The sequence below is a fragment of the Mobula birostris genome, chromosome 16 (assembly GCF_030028105.1).
Source record: "Mobula birostris isolate sMobBir1 chromosome 16, sMobBir1.hap1, whole genome shotgun sequence".
NCBI lineage: Eukaryota > Metazoa > Chordata > Chondrichthyes > Myliobatiformes > Myliobatidae > Mobula > Mobula birostris.
Genome location: NC_092385.1, coordinates 54,200,574 through 54,220,162, shown reverse-complemented (window position 1 = coordinate 54,220,162; position 19,589 = coordinate 54,200,574). Strand labels below are relative to the sequence as shown.

The following is a 19,589-nucleotide window of genomic DNA, read 5'->3' as shown; positions in this document are numbered from 1 at the left end:
CCTCATCACCCTCTGCCAGCCAGCACTACCAACATTTGAGCTAATGGTTTCCTTCGAGTTTCTTTTGTTCTCTCAGACCCTCCCCCCTTCTTTGTTACTGAGTCTAACATGCCTCCTAAATGCAATATACACACACCGTGGAGAGTATACTGACTGCATCACAGCCTGGTAGGTCCATCAAATGTAAACCCCTCCCCACCACTGAGTGCACCTACATGAACTGCTGTCACTGGAAAGCAGCATCCGTTATCAAGGACCCCCACTACCCAGGCCAAGCTCTCCTCTTGCCGCTACAATCAGGCAGAAGGTACAGGAGCCTCAAGTCCCGCACCATCAGATCCAGAAACAGTTATTACCCCTCAACCGTTAGGCTTCTGAACCAAAAGTGGATAACTTCACTCACCGCAACCCTGAACTGATTTCACAAGCTTTGGACTCACTTTCAAGGATTTTACAACTCACATCTCAATATTATTTATTCATTATTTATTATTTATTTCGTATTTGGACTATTTGTTGCCTTTTTAACATTTGTTGTTTGTCTACCTTTGTGTGCAGTTTTTCATTGATTCTATTGTATTTTTATATATTTACTCTGAATGCCTGCAAGAAAATGAATCGCAGGGTACACACACAGTAGATTCCGGTTAATTGGGACACATCAGGACCAGTACATTTAAGTGGCTGACCCAATTAGCTGAAGTTTAATAGAAATAATTAGAAATGTATAAAAAAGACAAACTACCTGAGTTAACAAGTTATGTATTTAAATGAAACACAGGAGGAATTACAATACTAGCAATACTGCGATAGTACTAAGAAACTGGAAATTTGATCCTAAAATTTATCAATGGAGGAATTCATTCAGTGTACACTGCTGTTTGCTTTTTATTGACCATAATGGAACAAAATTAGTGCAGACACCTAGTGCAGATCACTTCATTGTTTTCTTTAAACCTGATGGTGTTGTGTCTTTGTAGTCAAGGGAACTATTCAGCAAGGTGCTATAAAAAATAGGCATGTTTCCTCAGCATTGTAGATGTCATCTTCACAAACTTTTTTGAAGTTGGGGAGTTTTGTAGATTTCCACGTTTCCGCACTTACAGCACCAGCACCACCTTTCTCACCATGTGCTTTCCTGAATTTAAAGTGCTGCCAATATTTCCATCAGGACAACCAACCAGCTGTTCTTTAAAATCTTCGTGACCAGCTTCTTATCTAGCTCTTCCAGACTTGTTTGTTTTTAACATTGGTCCCCTGACATGCACACCTAGTCCAGTTACAGTGGGAAACTACTGATGGAAGGTCACTTCAACATCTGAATCCTGACCTTCAGCTTTCATTTTTGGGACATTCCCTGTTGTCCCACATGTAATGCCCATTCTTCTCGCAGTTTATCTTGCTGATGGATCAAGCATGCAATTGTAGATTTCGTCACTTCAGTTATCTCTATCAGCTGATAGTGAGAGGTGTATACTAAAATTCGCATGCTCTGTCTGTTTGTGACCTCCAATTAGCCCAAATGGTGCATTACAGCGACACGTTTTTTGACTAAGTTGACTTAAAATGTGCGAACTTACAGAATGTATGCAAAGTTCAGGGTTATATATTCGTATAAAATTGCTCACTCTTCAATCAACAGGCCCCGCTTTCCACAACCCGAGCCGATTCCAGCTTTGATAGAAACCGCGACGTGACACCACGACGCATGCGCACGGCCAGCCGCAGCAGCGCCTCACGATACTCACAGAGCCGATTCCAGCTTCCATGGAAACCGCGACGCGACACCAACCGCAACAAAAGGGCAGGGCAGCTCTATTTCGAGCAGTCACATTCTGCTAACCACCATCACGTGCAGGATTGGGACAGATCAAACTGCGACCCATCAGTAAGAGATATTTAAATCTTATTGTAATGTAGTACTTCGAAACACCCTGTTCCCAGATTCTACACTTGGACTAATAAGAAATGGGGAAGAAGGAGAATGGGGAAAAGAGTGGAGGACTACTCTGGGACTTCTGAAGCAAATGTTCTGGGTCGAGTGTATACCGTTTCTCCACGAAGTGGTGACCTCTACTATTTGAGACTTCTCCTTCATCACATAAAGGGGCCAGTAACTTTAGAATCATTGAAAACACATGATGGAGATTCAAACACATCTGCAGAGAGAGAGGATTGTTGCAAGCTGACGATCATAGGCAGCAAACTATGGAAGAGGCAGCGAGAACAAGAATGCCTGGAGCAATGAGAGATTTGTTTGTCGTCTTGCTAAAAACACTGAAATCAACAATCCACAGCAATTATGGAACCGGTTCAAGAATGCAATGTCTGAAGATTTCTTACCAATGGAGAGCAGAACTATCAATGATCCTAATATTATGATCGGTGAGAGGCATCATGGACAAGCTCTTCTGTATTTCCAAGAGAAACTCGAGAACTTGGGCAAAACACTTGAAGAATATAACTTGCCGACACCAAGAAATGGTACAATTACTCAAAGTGGTGGCAATCTGGAATCTTTGCGTGAACTGCAATATAACACAGACGAACAGTAGGAATTTATTTCACAGAAGAAGCCCCTATTGAATAATGAGCAAAGAGAAGTATATGAATATGTGTGCGACTGCTTGGAAAGGAATCTCTCTTCAATGATTTTCATTGATGCACCAGGAAGAACGGGTAAGACATTTATCATCAACTTGATCCTCGCTAAAGGTAGGGGAGATGGAGGTGTTGCTATTGCTGTAGCATGATCTGGTATTGCAGCAACATTGATGCCTGGTGCTAGGACAGCGCATTCAAGATTCAAGATACCCCTCAAAGTCAATGAAGATACCCTTTGTAACATTGATAAAGACACCAATACTGCAAATTTCCTCCAAAATGCGAGGCTTGTTGTCTGGGATGAGTGCTCCATGATTAGGAGGGAGAGCTTTGAAGCTGTGGAAGCTCTTCGTGATGTATGTGGCAAGAATGAGGCCTTCGGGGGTATTTTAACCATTTGCTGTGGTGATTTCCGTCAGCTTTTAGCAGTTATAAAACGAGGAAATGATGCTGATGTGGAGAATTCATGCATAAAAAGATCCTACTTAAGGAGAAGCTTCATCAAGTTTTAATTGAAGAGAAACATGCGATTGAGTGAGGGAGAAGGACGATATTCTGAGTTCTCATTGGATGTTGGAGAAGACGAGATTGAGAAAAATGAAAACAATGAAATCGAATTACCTGAAGATATGATTCTGCCAGCAAAAACTATGCAAGAATGTATTGATTTCATCTACCTGACATTCGACAATCCTGCAGAACTGTTCTCGAGGAATTCTATCTTGGTTCCTCTCAATGAAATGATGCAAAAAATAAACTTCACATGCATTAGACGCTTCCCGGGAATCATGAAAGAATACTGTTCCCTCAATGCCGTAAGTGAAAGAGCTAACGCCACTCATTGTTCAACAGAATTCCTTGATTCGCTCAAACTCTCTGGATTGCCACCACATAAACTGGAATCGAAGAGGGGATCTCCCATCACTTCATTGAGGAACTTGGCTCCACCAAGGTTTTGCAATGGAACACGAATGATGGTGGAAGAACTGCACGACAATCTCATCGTGGCAAAGATAAACATTGATGCGTTCAAAAATGACATTGTCATGATCCCAAGAATTACTCTCAGTTTATCAGAAGGGGAAGACGTCCCTCTTCAGCGGAGCCAGTTCCCGACACAATCATGCTTTGTTATGACTATACATAAGGCGCAAGGCCAAACCATGGGGAATATGCTGATTTTTCTGGAGAAACCGGTATTCCAGCATGGTCAGCTGTATGTGGCTTTAAGCCGGGGGAAAAAAACTAAAAAGTATTCTTGAAGGGTGGCAGATCAACCAGAAATGTTGTCATCAAAAGTGTCCTTCGTTAAACGAAGAGGAGCTATATTTGTCTTGCTATGCGTCTTTCTTCTTCAATAAACTGAGCTTTTCTTCTTTAATTTCCAAAGCAAAGCGATAGCAATAGCATTCAGGAAAATTTAATGTTCATTCTGGTCACATCAGACTGCACTACCCTTCTCTCAAAGGGTGCCCCAACGGGTCACCCAGTTGTCTAGTTGGCTTTTAATTTGGTCCAGTGGAGTAATTTTTTTGGCTGGTGTGAAATTGTTTCGCAGCATCCAGCCAAGGGTCTGAAACCTTTTAAAGTCAAAATAAAAAGCAAAATGATCAAAAGTGACTGTTTTTTGAATCAATATCCATTGGCCCAAACGGATAACATAACACAAGTATTTGCAACCAGTGCTATTTAAAAACGGTTGGTAGTCAAACATACTTTGAGGATTTGGATATAATTTAGAAAACACTTTGGTTTATTGAGATTCTCCCTTTCTAGTCCCATGTTTTAAAATTATATTTTTAAGCCTCCTATGACTGATGTAGTTTTTAAACAATGGGAAAGATTGGGCATGACATGTTTCCGGGATCTGTTTGTGGGAGGAAGTCTGTCTTCGTTCGAACGATTGTCAACAAAATATAGTTTACCAAAAACCCATTTTTTACGGTACTTACAAATTAGAGATTTTCTGCTATCTCAATTATATACATTTCCTAATAGTCCTGATAAGAACGTACTAGATGAAATTCTTAATATGAAATTATTTTATAATGGTTCAATATCCAATATTTATGATAGGTTGTTGGGAATGAGAAATGATTCTTTAGACAAAATCAAAAATCTTTGGGAACAAGATTTACAGACTTCAATTTCTGAAGAAACTTAGAACGAGATTTTTTAATTGGTTAATACTTCATCATTATGTGCTCGTCATTCCCTCCTACAATTTAAAGTGGTTCATAGGGCTTATATGATCAAGGATAAGTTATCTCGTTTTTATATGGATATATCTCCCTACTGTGATAGGTGTAACAATGGAGAAGCTTCATTTATTCATACGTTTTGGACATGCCCAAGTTTTGGAAAATATTGGAAGTATTCCAAACTTTTTCTGTACTCTTTAAAGTAAATTTTAAGCCTAATCCTTTGACTGCCCTATTTGGTATTGTTGGAAGGAAAGATATCATTTTGAAGACATCTGATCTGCACATTCTGGCTTTTATCTCTCTTATGGCTAGGAGGGCGCTTTTGTTTAAATGGAAGGATACTGTTCCGCCTAATCATGCTGAGTGGTTACAGGATGTTATGGCATGCCTAAATTTAGAAAAGATTCGTTGCTCAATTTCTGAATCTAACCAAGATTTTCAAAATTTAGAGGGGGGGGGCCATTTTTAAATTATTTTCATAATCTTTGACTTCTCATTAAAATACAGAAGTTGGTTAATAGCATATTTTATTATCTGATAAGTTTTTTTTTTCTTTTTTCCCCCAAACAGCTTTGACTTTGGTAGTGGGTGTAGATCTTTTTTTTAAATAAAATTGTTTATATTCTAATATACGAATTAATTTAATCTATATGAATACAGAGTGAGAAGTTCATTAATGTGATTCAATATACTGTATCTGGTATTATTGTAGTTTTTCTTTTGTTTTATAACATGTATCCTCTTGGACTCTATTCTTCTATATAGAAATCAATAAAAATATTGGAAAAGGAAAAGAAAGAAAGAAAAAACGTTTCACTTTAAGCACAATATAGTGTGTTGGTGCGTGGCCAAGTGGTTAAGACGTTCGTCTAGTGATCTGAAGGTCACTAGTTCAAGCCTTGGCTGAGGCAGCGTGTTGTGTCCTTGAGCAAGGCACTTAACCACACATTCTGCGACGACACCGGTGCCAAGCTCGGACAACATCGGTGGCGTGGAGAGGGGATGCTTGCAGCATGGGCAACTGCTGGTCTTCCATACAACCTTGCCCAGGCCTGTGCCCTGGAAAACTTTCCAAGGCGCAAATCCATGGTCTCACGAGACTAACGGATGCCATGAGTGTCTGACAACCACATAAATGCACACGGCTGATGCCAGTTAGAACTGTTCAGCAACAACCTCCTGTCCAGTTTGCAACCCCAAATAAATGAAGGGAAGCCAGACTCTTTTCTCAATTAGTTTTTGTTCTTCAAGAGATTGTCCAAAATCAGTGGCTGTCCCAATTAACCGATGGCCCAATTAACTTGAATCCACGGTGTGTATTTAAACATATTTATTCATATGAAAATAAACATTTACTTTGAAGCTTCTCCCACAAATTCCGACCAAAGGTCACTAGCTTTAACCCAGTTTCTCTCTCCACAGATGCTGCCTGACTTAGAGTATTCCCACCATCCTCTGATATTATTTTGAACTCAGGGCGCCACATAAACGCAGGTCTTTCCAGCTCTAGTGATGTATGAGTTTCAAGGAGTTACATTTACAAGGGTAACTGAAATACATTAGCACTTCTATTGGGGGGGGGTGAAGGCCGGGGTTCGGAAGAACTATTAATGGAGGAGATTACGCTGATGAGACACATTTTGCTATTGAGTAAAGAGAAATAACGAACAATATCAGAACCCCTTGGGGGAGGGGGGGGGAAGGCAAGCTCTCCTCTCGGATGCACTCCGGACCCGGGAGTTCGCGGGGGTTTCCACGGCGACTCACAGCAACAAGTTGAGCAGAGCACGTACCTGAGCAGCGGCTGCCTGTCCATGGTGCGAGTCCCGAACACCGTCCGGACTGTGGCAGAGACTCGCTCCCTCCCACTCGTGCTCCAGGCAGCGCAGTTAGTTTCGTTTCCTCGTCTTGTTTACCAGGAGGTACGAATGTGCCAGCAGAGGCCGTCCCAACACGGAGGCGGAAATGACTTTGTAATCAATCACTCGCTCGCTCTCGAGAGTAATCACATCCCGTCACTGAGGTCTTTTAAAACTGAGGTGTGTAGGAATTTTGTTTCACGGTTATTCGATGGTCCATTTATTCACACTTTGAAACCAGTGCCTTCCCAGTTCAGAGTGCGGTAAACCACTCGGGGTTCACTCGTGACAGGTGTTCCTGGATTACAATGCCTGTACGGTTGTTCATGTCATTCCACCATCGCAGGGTTGTAGTGGGCCGTTGACACGGAGAATAATGTTTTAATTTGATTCTTGTTGCGTTCAGTTATGAGAAGGTACAGATTAACACAGCAGTGGGGTTTTTGCAGAGGTACGGCACACGTTAAAGATACGTGTACATCCCATGTTGGTGGAGCAACACCTCATATTCCGTCTGGGTAGCCTCCAACCTGTTCTCATGAGCCAGTGCACCTGCAGGAAACCCACCTGGTCACGGGAAGAACATACATACTTGTTACAGGCTCCAGTGCCCTTCCTCCTTCCTTTTCTTCCATGGTCAACTCTCCTCTCCCATCAGATCTCTTCTTATTCAGCCCTTTACCTTTTCCACTTATCACTTCATCCTCCATTTCCCCACCTTCCCCCTCACCTGGTTTCACCCATCACCTTCCAGCTTGCACCCCTTCCCTCTGTCCCCACCTTCTTCCTCCTTCCTTTCCAGTTGAGTTTTGACAGAGGGACTTGGCTCGAAACATTGACTGTTTTTTTTCCCTTCCTCCATAGATGCTGCTTGATCTCCTGAGTTTGTCCAGTATTTTGTGTGTTGTTCTACACCTAGGACTGAGTCAGGAAAGTAGCTGTTGAGCAATAACAAACGTAATGGATGCACTTACAAACCTGGGAAAGGATTTCTGGTGCCGTTTGGAGACTCTACCGGGTGCTAGCAAGTCATCGTGAGGACGATTGATTAGGGGAATTCTTACAAGCCTTAAGGTCGTGTCCTTACTGCAAGTAACATTGTTCATCATTTTTGTTAAGAGTGGTGCAAAGGAGGTCGACATTGTTTCTAGAGACCAACCATGGTCCAGGCAATCCCCTTGCCAAACTCCTTCACTCTGTGCAGCATTCTGGAGATCTCTGTTGTCAACCGTTTTAACTAATCTGCTCAATCCCCCCCCCACCATCCTACCTGTCCTAAGCCCCCTCCACTCCTAAACACAAGAAAGAGGGACGGTGTCTCATATTGCTGTAACTAGAGGAATGGCACCTCATGTTCCTCATAGGGGTGGCATGTGACCTGAGTTCAATTCCTGCCTCTGTCTGTCTATATGTACCCCATGACTGCATGGATTTCCCCCAGGTGCTCTGGTTTCCTCCCACATTCTAAAGATGTGCTGGTAGCAGGTAAATGGTTGCGTGGGTGTAATGGGGCAGCATGGGATCGTTGGGCCCAAGGGAAATGTTACTTTGCTGTTTCTCCAAATAACTATAAGTGCTCCACCAGGGTTGTCTACAAATGCACAGCATGAATATTGAATTCTTCAGTTTCAGGTCAATTGCTCCCCCTCTTACCTTTTCCTCCCTCCTCTTGATCTACTCAGTCTACACTCACCCCAGTCCCCTATTGCCCTGATCGTTCCACCCCTCTATCAACAGCATCTTCCCATTACACACACACCCCTCCCACTGGGTTCCCTCCCCTTACTCCTCTCATTTGCTTTTCTTCTCTCCTTTATTTAGTTCCATTCTCCACCTTCTGTTATCAGATTCAATCACCTGAAGCCCTTTGTTGTCTCCAGCTATCACCTCCTATCATCTGTCACTATTTCCACTCTTCCCCCTCCATGTGTCTGTCACCCTTCTTCAACTGGATCCACCTATCACTCGCTGGCTCTTCCTCCATGGCTCTTTATCTCTTTTTTACTCCTTCAGCACAGATGAAGGGTCTTGACCAATGTTCTGTCTCAGGTGTGCATGTGCACATCTTCTGCTACTAGTGCATAAAGGAATCAAAATTATGCACAATAATTTGTCTACACGATGATTTGTCTGCAGATTTTAGAACTGGCTTATTTATACTGTTTTTATTGAAGAAATTATTGATTCACGATGTCGAATTCCAAAGAAGCAAAAGGTGTGAAGTGCAAAAGAATTGCAAGTTCACTATTGCAAATTACTGGCTTAATTAAGCAGTAGAAACTGCTACACCAAAAGCTCATGAGGTCAGGAATGTGCAGCTACGAGAAATATTTATGTACAATACAGAAACTGGTGTTACCTCAAGCAACACACATCAAAGTTGCTGGTGAACGCAGCAGGCCAGGCAGCATCCGTAGGAAGATGTGCAGTCGACGTTTCAGGCCGAGATCTGAAGGAAGAGTGAGTAGGAGATTTGAAAGTGGGAGGGGGAGGGGGAGGGGGAGATCCAAAATGATAGGAGAAGACAGGAGGGGGAGGGATAGAGCAAAGAGCTGGACAGGTGATAAACAAAAGGGATACGAGAGGATCATGGGACAGGAGGTCCGGGAATAAAGACAAGGGGGGGGGGGGACCCAGAGGATGGGCAAGGGGTATATTCAGAGGGACAGAGGGAGAAAAAGGAGAGTGAGAGAAAGAATGTGTGCATAAAAATAAATAACAGATGGGGTACGAGGGGGAGGTGGGGCCTTAGCGGAAGTTAGAGAAGTTGATGTACATGCCATCAGGTTGGAGGCTACCCAGACGGAATATAAGGTGTTGTTCCTCCAACCTGAGTGTGGCTTCATCTTTACAGTAGAGGAGGCCGTGGATAGACATGTCAGAATGGGAATGGGATGTGGAATTAAAATGTGTGGCTACTAGGAGATCCTGCTTTCTCTGGCGGACAGAGCGTAATGTTCAGCAAAGCGGTCTCCCAGTCTGTGTCGGGTCTCGCCAATATATAAAAGGCCACATCGGGAGCACCGGACGCAGTATATCACCCCAGTCGACTCACAGGTGAAGTGTTGGCTCACCTGGAAGTAACTAGTGTTACCTGCATGTATTGTTGTGATGCAAAGGATGCTGGACTATTTGCAAGTGGGAAGAAGTGGAATGATATTTGGAAACTTGACTTTTTAAAGCCCCTTTTTAGCAAGCAAATCAAATGAACGTTGTGCAAAAGCTCTAGCGAGTAAATCTTTCATTAATTGTTATAGGCCTGCTATGTATGTTTTGTGGGAGTGCAGATCAACGAGAGCAAAAACGATCAAATCCAGAAGAAATCAAAGTTCTTATTGACAGTTATTTTATTTCTTTTAAATGATGAACAACTAACTGGACTTGGTAGTTTATTATCCTTGGAGTAGCTTCAGGTTTACTTCCACTTAAAAAATCAGTGCGCAAGTGTTGTTGTCACTGGGCAAAAAATTGCACAGCACAAGAATTTTGTACACACTGGTCATTACAAATTAGAGGGAACATTGATCTTGATCTGAAACATTGACATGTGCCATTTTCCCCACAGATACTGCTTGACCTGTTGAGTTCCTCCAGCATCTGCAATCTCTCGAGTCTCCACAGATGTCATTCCCCTTGAGACGACTATTATAAGCTTCTAAGACCAGAAGATATTGGAGCAGAATTAGGCCAGCTGGCCCATCAAATCTGCTCCACCATTTCATCATGGCTGATCCATTTTTCCTCTTCGCCCCAATATCCTGCCTTTTTCCTGTATCCCTTCATGCCCTGACCAATCAAGAATCTATCAACTTCTACCTTAAATATACATAAACACTTGGCCTCCACAGCTGCCTGTAGCAACATATTCCCCAGATGTACCACACTTTGGCAAAAGAAATTCCTCCTCATCTCCATTCTAAAAGGACACTCCTCTATTCTGAGGCTGCGTACTCTGGTCATAGACTACCCCGCCATGGAAAACATCCTCTCCACATCCACTCCATCAAGATCCGTCACCATTTGATAGGCTTCAATTAGGTCACCCCATATTCTTCTGAATTGTAATGAATACAAGCCCAGAGCCGTCAAATGCTCGTCATATGACAAGCCATTCAATTGTGCAATCATTTTCATGAACTTCCTTTGAATCCTCTCCAGTTTCAGTACATCCTTTTCAAGAAAAGGGTCCCAAAACTGCTCATAATGCTCCAAGTGAGGCCTCACCAGTGCTTTATAAGTCTCAATAATACATGCTTGCTTTTATATTCTAGTTCTCTTGAAATGAATGCTAACATCTCATTTGCCTTCCTCAGCACAGACTCAACCTGCAAGTTAACCTTTAGGGAATCTTGCACAAGGGCTCCCAAGTCCCTTTGTACCTCACTTTTTTTGTATTTTCTTTCTATCTATAAGATAGTCTACACTTCCATTTCTTCTGCCAAAGTGCATGACCAAACACTTTCCAATACTATATTCCTTTTTTTTCTCTTTTATTTTTTTTTTAAATTTTATTTTTATTTGGATAAGGAATTCACAAATATCATGTACTTTTTTCACACATATAACCTTGTCCATTTTTTTTATATGTATAAAACTAAAATTATTCATACATTCTTAAGTACACATTGAGATGATATAAAAGGAAAATAAACATTTAAATAGATAATTATGTACTGTGGTAAATCTAACCTATTAGGCTAAGTAATGAAATTAGTTGTTAAGAAAAATGGTAATAATAGTTTCCATATAACCCTTCTGGACCATTTCCATTGGTCCAAAATGTTGTATACAAGCCTATATACCAACCATCGTAGGTGTTTATATCCTAATTTGTTCATGCTTGCTCCTGCCGGCAGACATAATTATCCAATCCCTATGTACTTATTTACTTAATTTTTTCATTTTTTTATCCCTTTCCCAAATCTTTCCCTTTACTTGTGTTAATTCTCTATTTTCCAAAAAAAAACAAAAAAAAACAAACATTTAGGCTAGGGGTGCTTACGTTAGCAATATCACTGTGTTGATGAGAAGAGCAATATAGATCATTAGGAGAGTCATCTAAAGTCTGCTCGCATTGGGGTTATATATTCAATCCATTTATTCCAGATTTGATAAAATTTTTCTTTTTGAGTTCTCAGGGAGTAAGTCAACTTTTCCATTTTAAATATTTCCAAGATAATTTCGTACCAATCTTCTAATGTAGGTGGTATTGGATTTAGCCATTTTCTAGTGATTGATTTCTTACTTGCCGCTAAGAGGGCCTGCAGCAACTTTATATCTTCCTTCTGTTCAAGGAACAATACATGCCCCAAATAGAGCGTCTCAAAGTTCAGAGGTATCTGGGACCTAAGTACCTTAACTAATGTTCTATGAATACCTTCCCAAAATAGACTTAATTTAGGGCAATTCCAGAAAATATGAAAATGATTTGCCTCCTTGGAGCCGCACCTTCTCCAACACATCACATTTGTATCTTTATATTTTTCCTGATATGGGGTCTTGAAGTATCTTATAATGTTTTTCCAACAATGTTCTCTCCAAGTCAAAGAATTAGTCGAGGACCATTGAAAGCTGCAGATTTTCCCCCAAGCCTCCTCTGAAAGTACCAACCCCGCTTCTTTCTCCCATTTCTCTTTAATATACAGTGTATTTACATTTTTAGCATGGGAGAGTGCATTATATAGGCGAGAAACTGATTTATTAGGTATTGAACTGCAAGCCGAATTCAGACTCTTGAAAAATTCTAATTCTACTGTTGATAGGTCTGTATATCTACAACTCTGGTTAACATAGTTTCGTATTTGAAGGTACCTAAAAAAGTCATTATGTTCTAGGCCATGTTTGTCCTGCAGGATTTGGAAACTTTGTAATACTCTTTTATCTATAAATGAGAGGTAGGTTGTAAGACCTTTCTTTATCCATAGCTTAAATCTTTTATCTCCTCTGTTGGGAAGGAATTCGGTATCATATGCACACCATCTAAAGAGTTTTAACATGTTATTAATTCCACATGAATTAACCACCTTCTGCCATACTTTTAATGTAAGATTAATCCAAGCGTTATTAAATTTTTCCAACTGGGCCATCAATCCTTTGTCAGCTATTGAGGCCTGAAGAGGAAAACTGTCAATTAATCCAAATTCTATTTCCTTCCATCTAGCCTTATATTCCCTATTACACCAATATAACAGAGGGGTTATCTGTGAGGCGTAAAAATAATTTCTCAGGCAAGGAAGAACCATACCTCCTCCTTCCTTCCCTAACTGTAAGGTGTTATATCGAATTCTAGGTTTCCTTCCTTGCCAAATGAAGCGGGAAATCCATTTGTCCCATTCCCTGAATTGATTATCATCCACCTCCACCAGTAAAGTACGGAAAAGATACAATAACCGAGGAAGAATATTCATTTTTATAGTATTTATCCTTGAATTTAAACTTAAAAAGGGGATAAGATTCCATCTATGCATATCTGCTTTTATCTCTGAGATTAATGGCCCATAATTTACCTGTGACAGTGTTGAAAGATCCTCCGGCAGGGTTATTCCTAAATATTTTAATGATTTAGCTTCCCACTTAAGATCGTATGTATCCTGCAATTTTTTTGGATGGTGTATAATTTAGGGACATAACCTACGTTTTCTTTACATTTATTTTATAACTTGATATTTTCCAATACTATATTCCATTTGTCACTTTACCCATACTCCTTATCTGTCCAAGTCCTTTTGTAGTTTCTCTTACTTCCTCAACACTACCTGCCCCTCCACCTACTTAGTATCATCTGCAAACATTACAACAAAGCCATCAATTCCATCATCTAAATCATTGACATATAATGTAAGAAGAATCAGTCCCAACCCCTGTGGAACACCATTAGTCACCGGCAGCCAACCAGAAAAGACTCCCTTTATTCCCACTCTTTGTCTTCTGCCAATCAGCTACTGCATTATACATGCTAGAATCATTCCTGTATTAGTACGTCGCATCCGGTTAGCGGATGATTTCCCTCCACGCCTCTCTGATGTAGTGGGGAACCGTGTACGAGGCAAGTTACAGCAGTGGTTTGCCATTGCCTTCTGCCGGGTGAGTTTCCAAAGAGATCACCAGCTCGTAACCCAGCACGGGTGGAACGTGTGCAGGGGAGCTGGCTGGACTCGAACTTGGGACCTTTCGACCCAAAGTCCGGCACAGATGCCACTATGTCATCAGCCAGGTCTCCTGTATTAGCATGTGCTCTTAACTTATTAAGCAGCCGTATGTGTGGCACCTCATCAAAGGTCTTCTGAAAATCCAGGTACACAGCAGCAATCAATTCTCCTTTATCTATCCTGTTTGTTATTTTTTTTCAAAGAATTCCAACAGATTTGTCAGGCAAGAATTTCCCTTGAGGAAAACATGCTGACTACAGCCTATTTTATCATGTGCCTCCAAGAACCCCAAAATCACATCCTTAGCAATCGACTCCCAATACCTTCCCAACCACAGAATTCAGACTAACTGGCCGATAATTTTCTTTCTTCTGTTTCAATCCCTTTTTGAAGAGTGGAGTGACATATGCAATTTTCCAGTCTTCTGGAACCATTTGCGAATCTAGCAATTCTTGAAAGATCATTACTAATGCTTTCACAATCTCTTTAGTCACCTCTTTCAGAACCCTGGGGTGTACACCGTCTGGTCCAGGTGACTGATTTAACTTCAGACTTTTCAGTTTCCCAAGAACCTTCTCCCTGGTAATGGCAACTTCACACATTTCATGATCCCTGACACCTGGAACTTTCACTACTCGTGTCTTGCACAGCGAAGACTGATGCAAAATACTTATTCAGTTTGTCTGCCATTTCCTTGTCCCCATTACTACCCCTTCAGCATCGTTTTCCAGTTGTCTGCTATCCACTCTTGTTTCTCTTTTACACTTTATGTATCTGAAGAAACTTTTGGTAACCTCTTTAACATTATTGGCGAGCTTACTTTCATATTCCAGCTTTACCTTCTTAGTGATTTTTTTTAGTTGCCTTCTATTGCTTTTTAAAAGCTTCTCAATCCTCTAACTTCCCACTAGTTTTTGCTCTATTGTATGCCCTCTCTTTGGCTTTTATGCTGGCTTTGACTTACCTTGTTAGCCACGTTTGTGTCATCTTGCCTTTAGAATACTTCTTACTCTTTGGGATGTATATATCCTGTGCTTTTCAAATTGCTTTCAGAAATTCCAGCCATTGCTGTTCTGTCATCATCCCTGCCAGTGTTCTTTTCCAATCAATTCCTGGCCAAATCCTCTCCTATACCTCTGTAATTCTCTTTACTCCACTGTAACACTGTTACTTCTGACTTTAGCTTCTCCTTCTCACACTTCAAGGTGAATTCAATCATGTTTTGATCACTTTTCCCTAAGGGTTCTTTTACCTTAAGTTCTCTATTCAGTTCAGGTTCATTGCACGCAACACCCAATACAGAATAGCTGATCCCCTAGCGGTTTCAACCATGAGCTGCTATAAAACATAAGCTCATTAGAAAGTCCCCTCTTGGTTCAGACTAAGTGGCCTATAATTTCCTTTCTTCTACTTTTCCCCCTTCTTGAAGAGTGGAGTGACATTTGCAATTTTCCAGTCTTTTGGAACAATTCCAGAATCTAGCACCAATCTGATTTTCCAGTCTTTTGGAACAATTCCAGAATCTAGCACCGATCTGATTTTCCCAATCTACCAACACACTGAAATCCCCCATGACTATTGCAACATTTCCCTTTTGGCATGCATTTTCTATCACCCATTGTAATTTGTAGATCACATCCTTTCTACTGTTGGGGGTCTGTATACAACTCCTATAAGGGTCTTTTTAATCCTTGCAGTTCCTTAGCTCTATCCACAATGATTCAACACCTTCAGACCAAAAGTCACCTCTTTCTAATGATTTGCCTTCATTTTTTACCCACAGAGCAAAGCCACCTGCCTGTCCTTTCGATACAATGTGTATCCTTGGACATTAAACTTCCAGCTATAATCTTCTTTCAGCCATGATTCAGTGATGCCCACAATGTCATACATAACTGTGCTACAAGTTCATTACCTCATTCCGTATTCTGCGCGCATTCAAATACAGCACCTTCAATCCTGTATTCACACTTCGCAATTTTGTCTTCTTTTTACATTGTGACTTATCTTGTTGACTGCAATGTTGCCCTATCATCAACCTCTCCTTGCCAAGAGCTTCACTACATGTTGTCTTTTTTTGTAAACCAACTAGCTCATCCAGTTTTTTTGTAAACCAACTAGCACTACCACTCCAGTTCATGTCTCCCTGCCAAATTAGATTAACAGCTCTAGTTAACCTGCCCACAAGGATATTAGAACTTGGGTTCAAGTGTAACTCGTCCTTTTGCACAGGTCATATCTTCCCCAGAAGAGATCCCAAAGATCCATAAATTTGAACCCCTGCCCCTTGCACCAGTTCCTCAGCCACACATTCAGCTGCCAAGTCATCCTATTCTTATTCTCTCTGGCATGTGGCACAGGCAGTAATCCAGAGATTACTACCCTGAAGGTCCTGATCTTCATCTTTCTTCCTAGCTCCCTAAAATCACTCTTCAGGACCTCCTCACCTTGTCTACCTCTGTCATTGGTGCCAATATGTACCAACCCTTCTGGCTACTCACCCTTGCCTTTGAGAATGCTATGGACCTGATCCGAGACACCCCTGATCGTGGAGGCAAGAAGGCAACATACCACCCTGGTATCTCTGTCGTGTGCACAGAATCTCATCTCTGTTCCTCTGACAATGGAATCTCCTAACAACACTGCAGTCCTCTTCACCTCTCTGCTCTTCTGAGCCACAGCACCGGACTCAGTCTTAGAGACCCGGTAGCTGTGCTTCACCCCTCTCCCCCACCACCAGTAGGTCATCTCCCCTCAATAGTATCAAAAGTTGTATACTTATTATGAAGAGGAGTTTTCTTAGACAACTTATTTTGTCATACAAAACCTGGTGGGAGGCGAAGGTCAAGTTTGAGGAAAGGTGGAAGATGGGATAGAAGAAACAGTTCTTGCAGAGTCTCCTATTGAAAATCAGAACAAATGAATTTTAATTTATGTAAAAGGTAGATACAATGTAAAGCCCCCTCTACACTGTCCCATATGAATAACATAATTTGACATTATTCTTTACATTACTTTTAATTACTTTTAATTCTGTCTGCCTGTTTGGTCTCTTACAAACCCAGCTCCCCAGTGAGCTGAAAGCTTTCACTATGATTTACAAGTTTCACTCTAGTTCTTTCCAGTTGACAAATGTTGGCCGAACTAATCTATAATCCTTTGATTTCCCTTATTCATTTTTCAAAAGAAGTTAATGGAATTTGCCAAATATTCTGTAACTTAGAATCATGGTATCATGGAGAACTACTGCAGGGAAACAGGCTCTTCGGCCCATCAAGCCTATGCTGAACTAATAATCTGCCTAGTCCTATTGACCTGAATCTGGACATTTCCCTCCATGCACTTCCCATCTATTTACCTATACAAACATTTCTTAAATGGTAAAATTGAACCCTCAACTATCACTTCTGCTGGCAGCTCGTTCCACACTCTCACTACCCTCTTGAGTGAAGAAGATCTCCCTCAGGTTCTCCTTAAGTATTTCACCTTTCACCTTTAACCTATGACATATAGTTCTAGCCCAACCCAGCCTCACTGGAAAAAGCCTGCTTGCATTTACCCTATCTATAGTGCTCATAATTTTGTACTCCTCTCTCAAGTCTCCCCTCATTCTCCTACTCTCAGTATATAAAGTCCTAACTTTTTCAACCTTTCCCCATTACTCAGGCCCTCAAGTCCCGGCAACATCCTTGTAAATTTTCTCTGTACTCTCTCAATCTTATTGATACCTTATTTATAACAGAATACTACACAGCCTTCTCTTGATTAAAAACAGGCGGAAACACTAATTTTAATTTGCACTTTGAATTAAGAAAATATACTGAAGGAGCTAGGATTCAAGAGAAGCTTAGACCAATTTTGTAAGGTAATGAAGAAAGTGGGTTGTTTTGGAAAGGCAGCTTGTTTCAATTAAATATGTTAGGGAGGTATAGGAATCACGATATAAAGCTTTGTCAGGCTAGATCTAGGTTAGATATCAAGAGAATAAACTTATCTTGGAGAACCATAATAAAACACATCAGTAGTAGTCTGTTCGGCCCAGAGTGCCTGTTAGGGAAATTAATTTGCTAAGGAAATTCAGTTAGAGTTGATCAATAATTTGAATACGGACTTCGAAGTGACTAGGGAATACCTGTATTTATGAATAAGGGAAGAATGACTCGCTAACGGTGGGATTGTTAAGTCTTCCAAAGAACTATAGTCACAGTCTTTTTTATACGTGCACACAGAAAGTCATTTACATCAGTCAAAATTTTAAGAAGTCTCAATTCCAACAAAAGTCCCAGAGGCAGTCTCTTCTCTAGCCACAGAGATAGGTTGTCAGAGCATCCTTGAAACTACATCTTTATTGCAAGCATGCTGAGAACACAGGCTGAATGGTGAGTCTTTATTTATGATAAAGCTTCATTAAATCCTTCGATCCAGGAAGTCATTAAAGTACAAAAGTGTAATTTGTTCTATATGGTAGTACCTGACATGTGAAAGAAAACCAGGACACTTTTTAATTGTCAGAAACCTAACAACACATGGGGTCCTCCCCACAATCTATGGCCTTCACTGTCTTCATCTTGTTAACACAGTTGTGTTAAACATTAAGGCCACACTAATTAAAGGAAGCTACAGTGTGATAATAACTCTGATATTTTAACCCTTTATCCAGAATTTTCTTCCACAGTGCCTATTGTAGCCCTTCAAAGGTACCATGTAATTTGTTCCATAACCTGCTGGCTTTAGCTCTGCAAGTTTATCCCATCAAACATTTGTTTGGAACATGCTGTGGAATATGCTCTGCCACCCCTTCAGTCTCAATTTTATAACTTGCTGCACCAGGTTATTCCCTACGATGCCTCTTCTGGCTGCATCTTCTTGTACTGACACTTCTGTTATTCGACGTGTCTTCTCTCTATTTATTCTATAGAAGTCATTCATGGTCTTAAACTTCACTTTCAAATCTCCCTTAATCTTCTTGGTGCAGGGAGAAAAAATAAAGTCACTTCATATCCCTTCAACACTGATGTTGCCTAGATTGGCTGACTTGTGAGAGTTTGGTTAGGCTGGACTTCCTTTTCTTGGAGGGACGGAAGCTGAGGGTGGGGGGTGGGGTGGTGTGATCTGATTGCAGAATATGATTGTGAGAGGTATAGATAAAATATATTGTCAAAAACTTTCCCCTGTGGTACAGCCATAAGGACCAAGAGAGCATAGGGTTAATGAGAGTGGAAGAAGTTTAAAAGCAGATTTGAGGGATAAGTATTTTAAACAGAGAAAGATTAATGTTTGGAATGTGCTGCCAGAGGAGATAGTTAAAACAGATACTGCTACTACGTTTAAAAGCTTTTTAAACAGATACTTAAATAGGCAAGGATTGGAAGGACACAGAATGAGGACAAATTAGTGTAGAGCAGTAAAACAAGGTTGAAGGGCCTGTTTCTGTGCATAATGATGCTATAACGCTATGACTGGAAACATCTCACTTGCTTTAAATCCTTCTAAAAGAGGAGAGCAAATCTCATAGCATGATCAGCATTTTAGACAGGTTGCCTTGGTTTTGTTCAGTTGACCCTGTATCCTGTACATGGAACCAGAGCTCTTTGCTCATCTGAGGCTCCCTGGTGAAGACCTCTTCTGGTCAAGTTGAGACCCTGATGAAGGGTCTCGGCCTGGAACGAGTGTTTATTCCTCTCAATAGATGCTACCTGACCTGCTGAGTTCCTCTATCATTTTGTGTGTGTTACTACTGTCATGTGTGACGCCAAGCAGAGCTACCGGACGGA

The 19,589-nt window shown here is 41.0% G+C and overlaps 1 protein-coding gene and 1 long non-coding RNA gene across 3 annotated transcripts in view; one reads left to right on the top strand and one right to left on the bottom strand.

Moving 5' to 3' along the window:
* Positions 1-6,756, bottom strand: part of LOC140211141 (protein SSUH2 homolog) — a 69,425-nt gene extending 62,669 nt beyond the window's left edge. Inside the window, exon 1 of one of the 2 annotated variants that reach the window (XM_072280653.1) lies at positions 6,602-6,756. In XM_072280653.1, the coding sequence (XP_072136754.1) occupies positions 6,602-6,624 (23 nt within the window). In that variant the 5' untranslated portion in view covers positions 6,625-6,756. The remainder of the gene's footprint in view (positions 1-6,601) is intronic. The other variant, XM_072280652.1, reaches the window with a different exon arrangement.
* Positions 6,599-11,235, top strand: LOC140211144 (uncharacterized). Its single transcript, XR_011889395.1, has 3 exons — positions 6,599-6,847; positions 7,532-7,741; positions 10,233-11,235. It is a non-coding gene; the product is annotated as an uncharacterized lncRNA (long non-coding RNA).
* Positions 11,236-19,589: the final 8,354 nt, after the last annotated feature.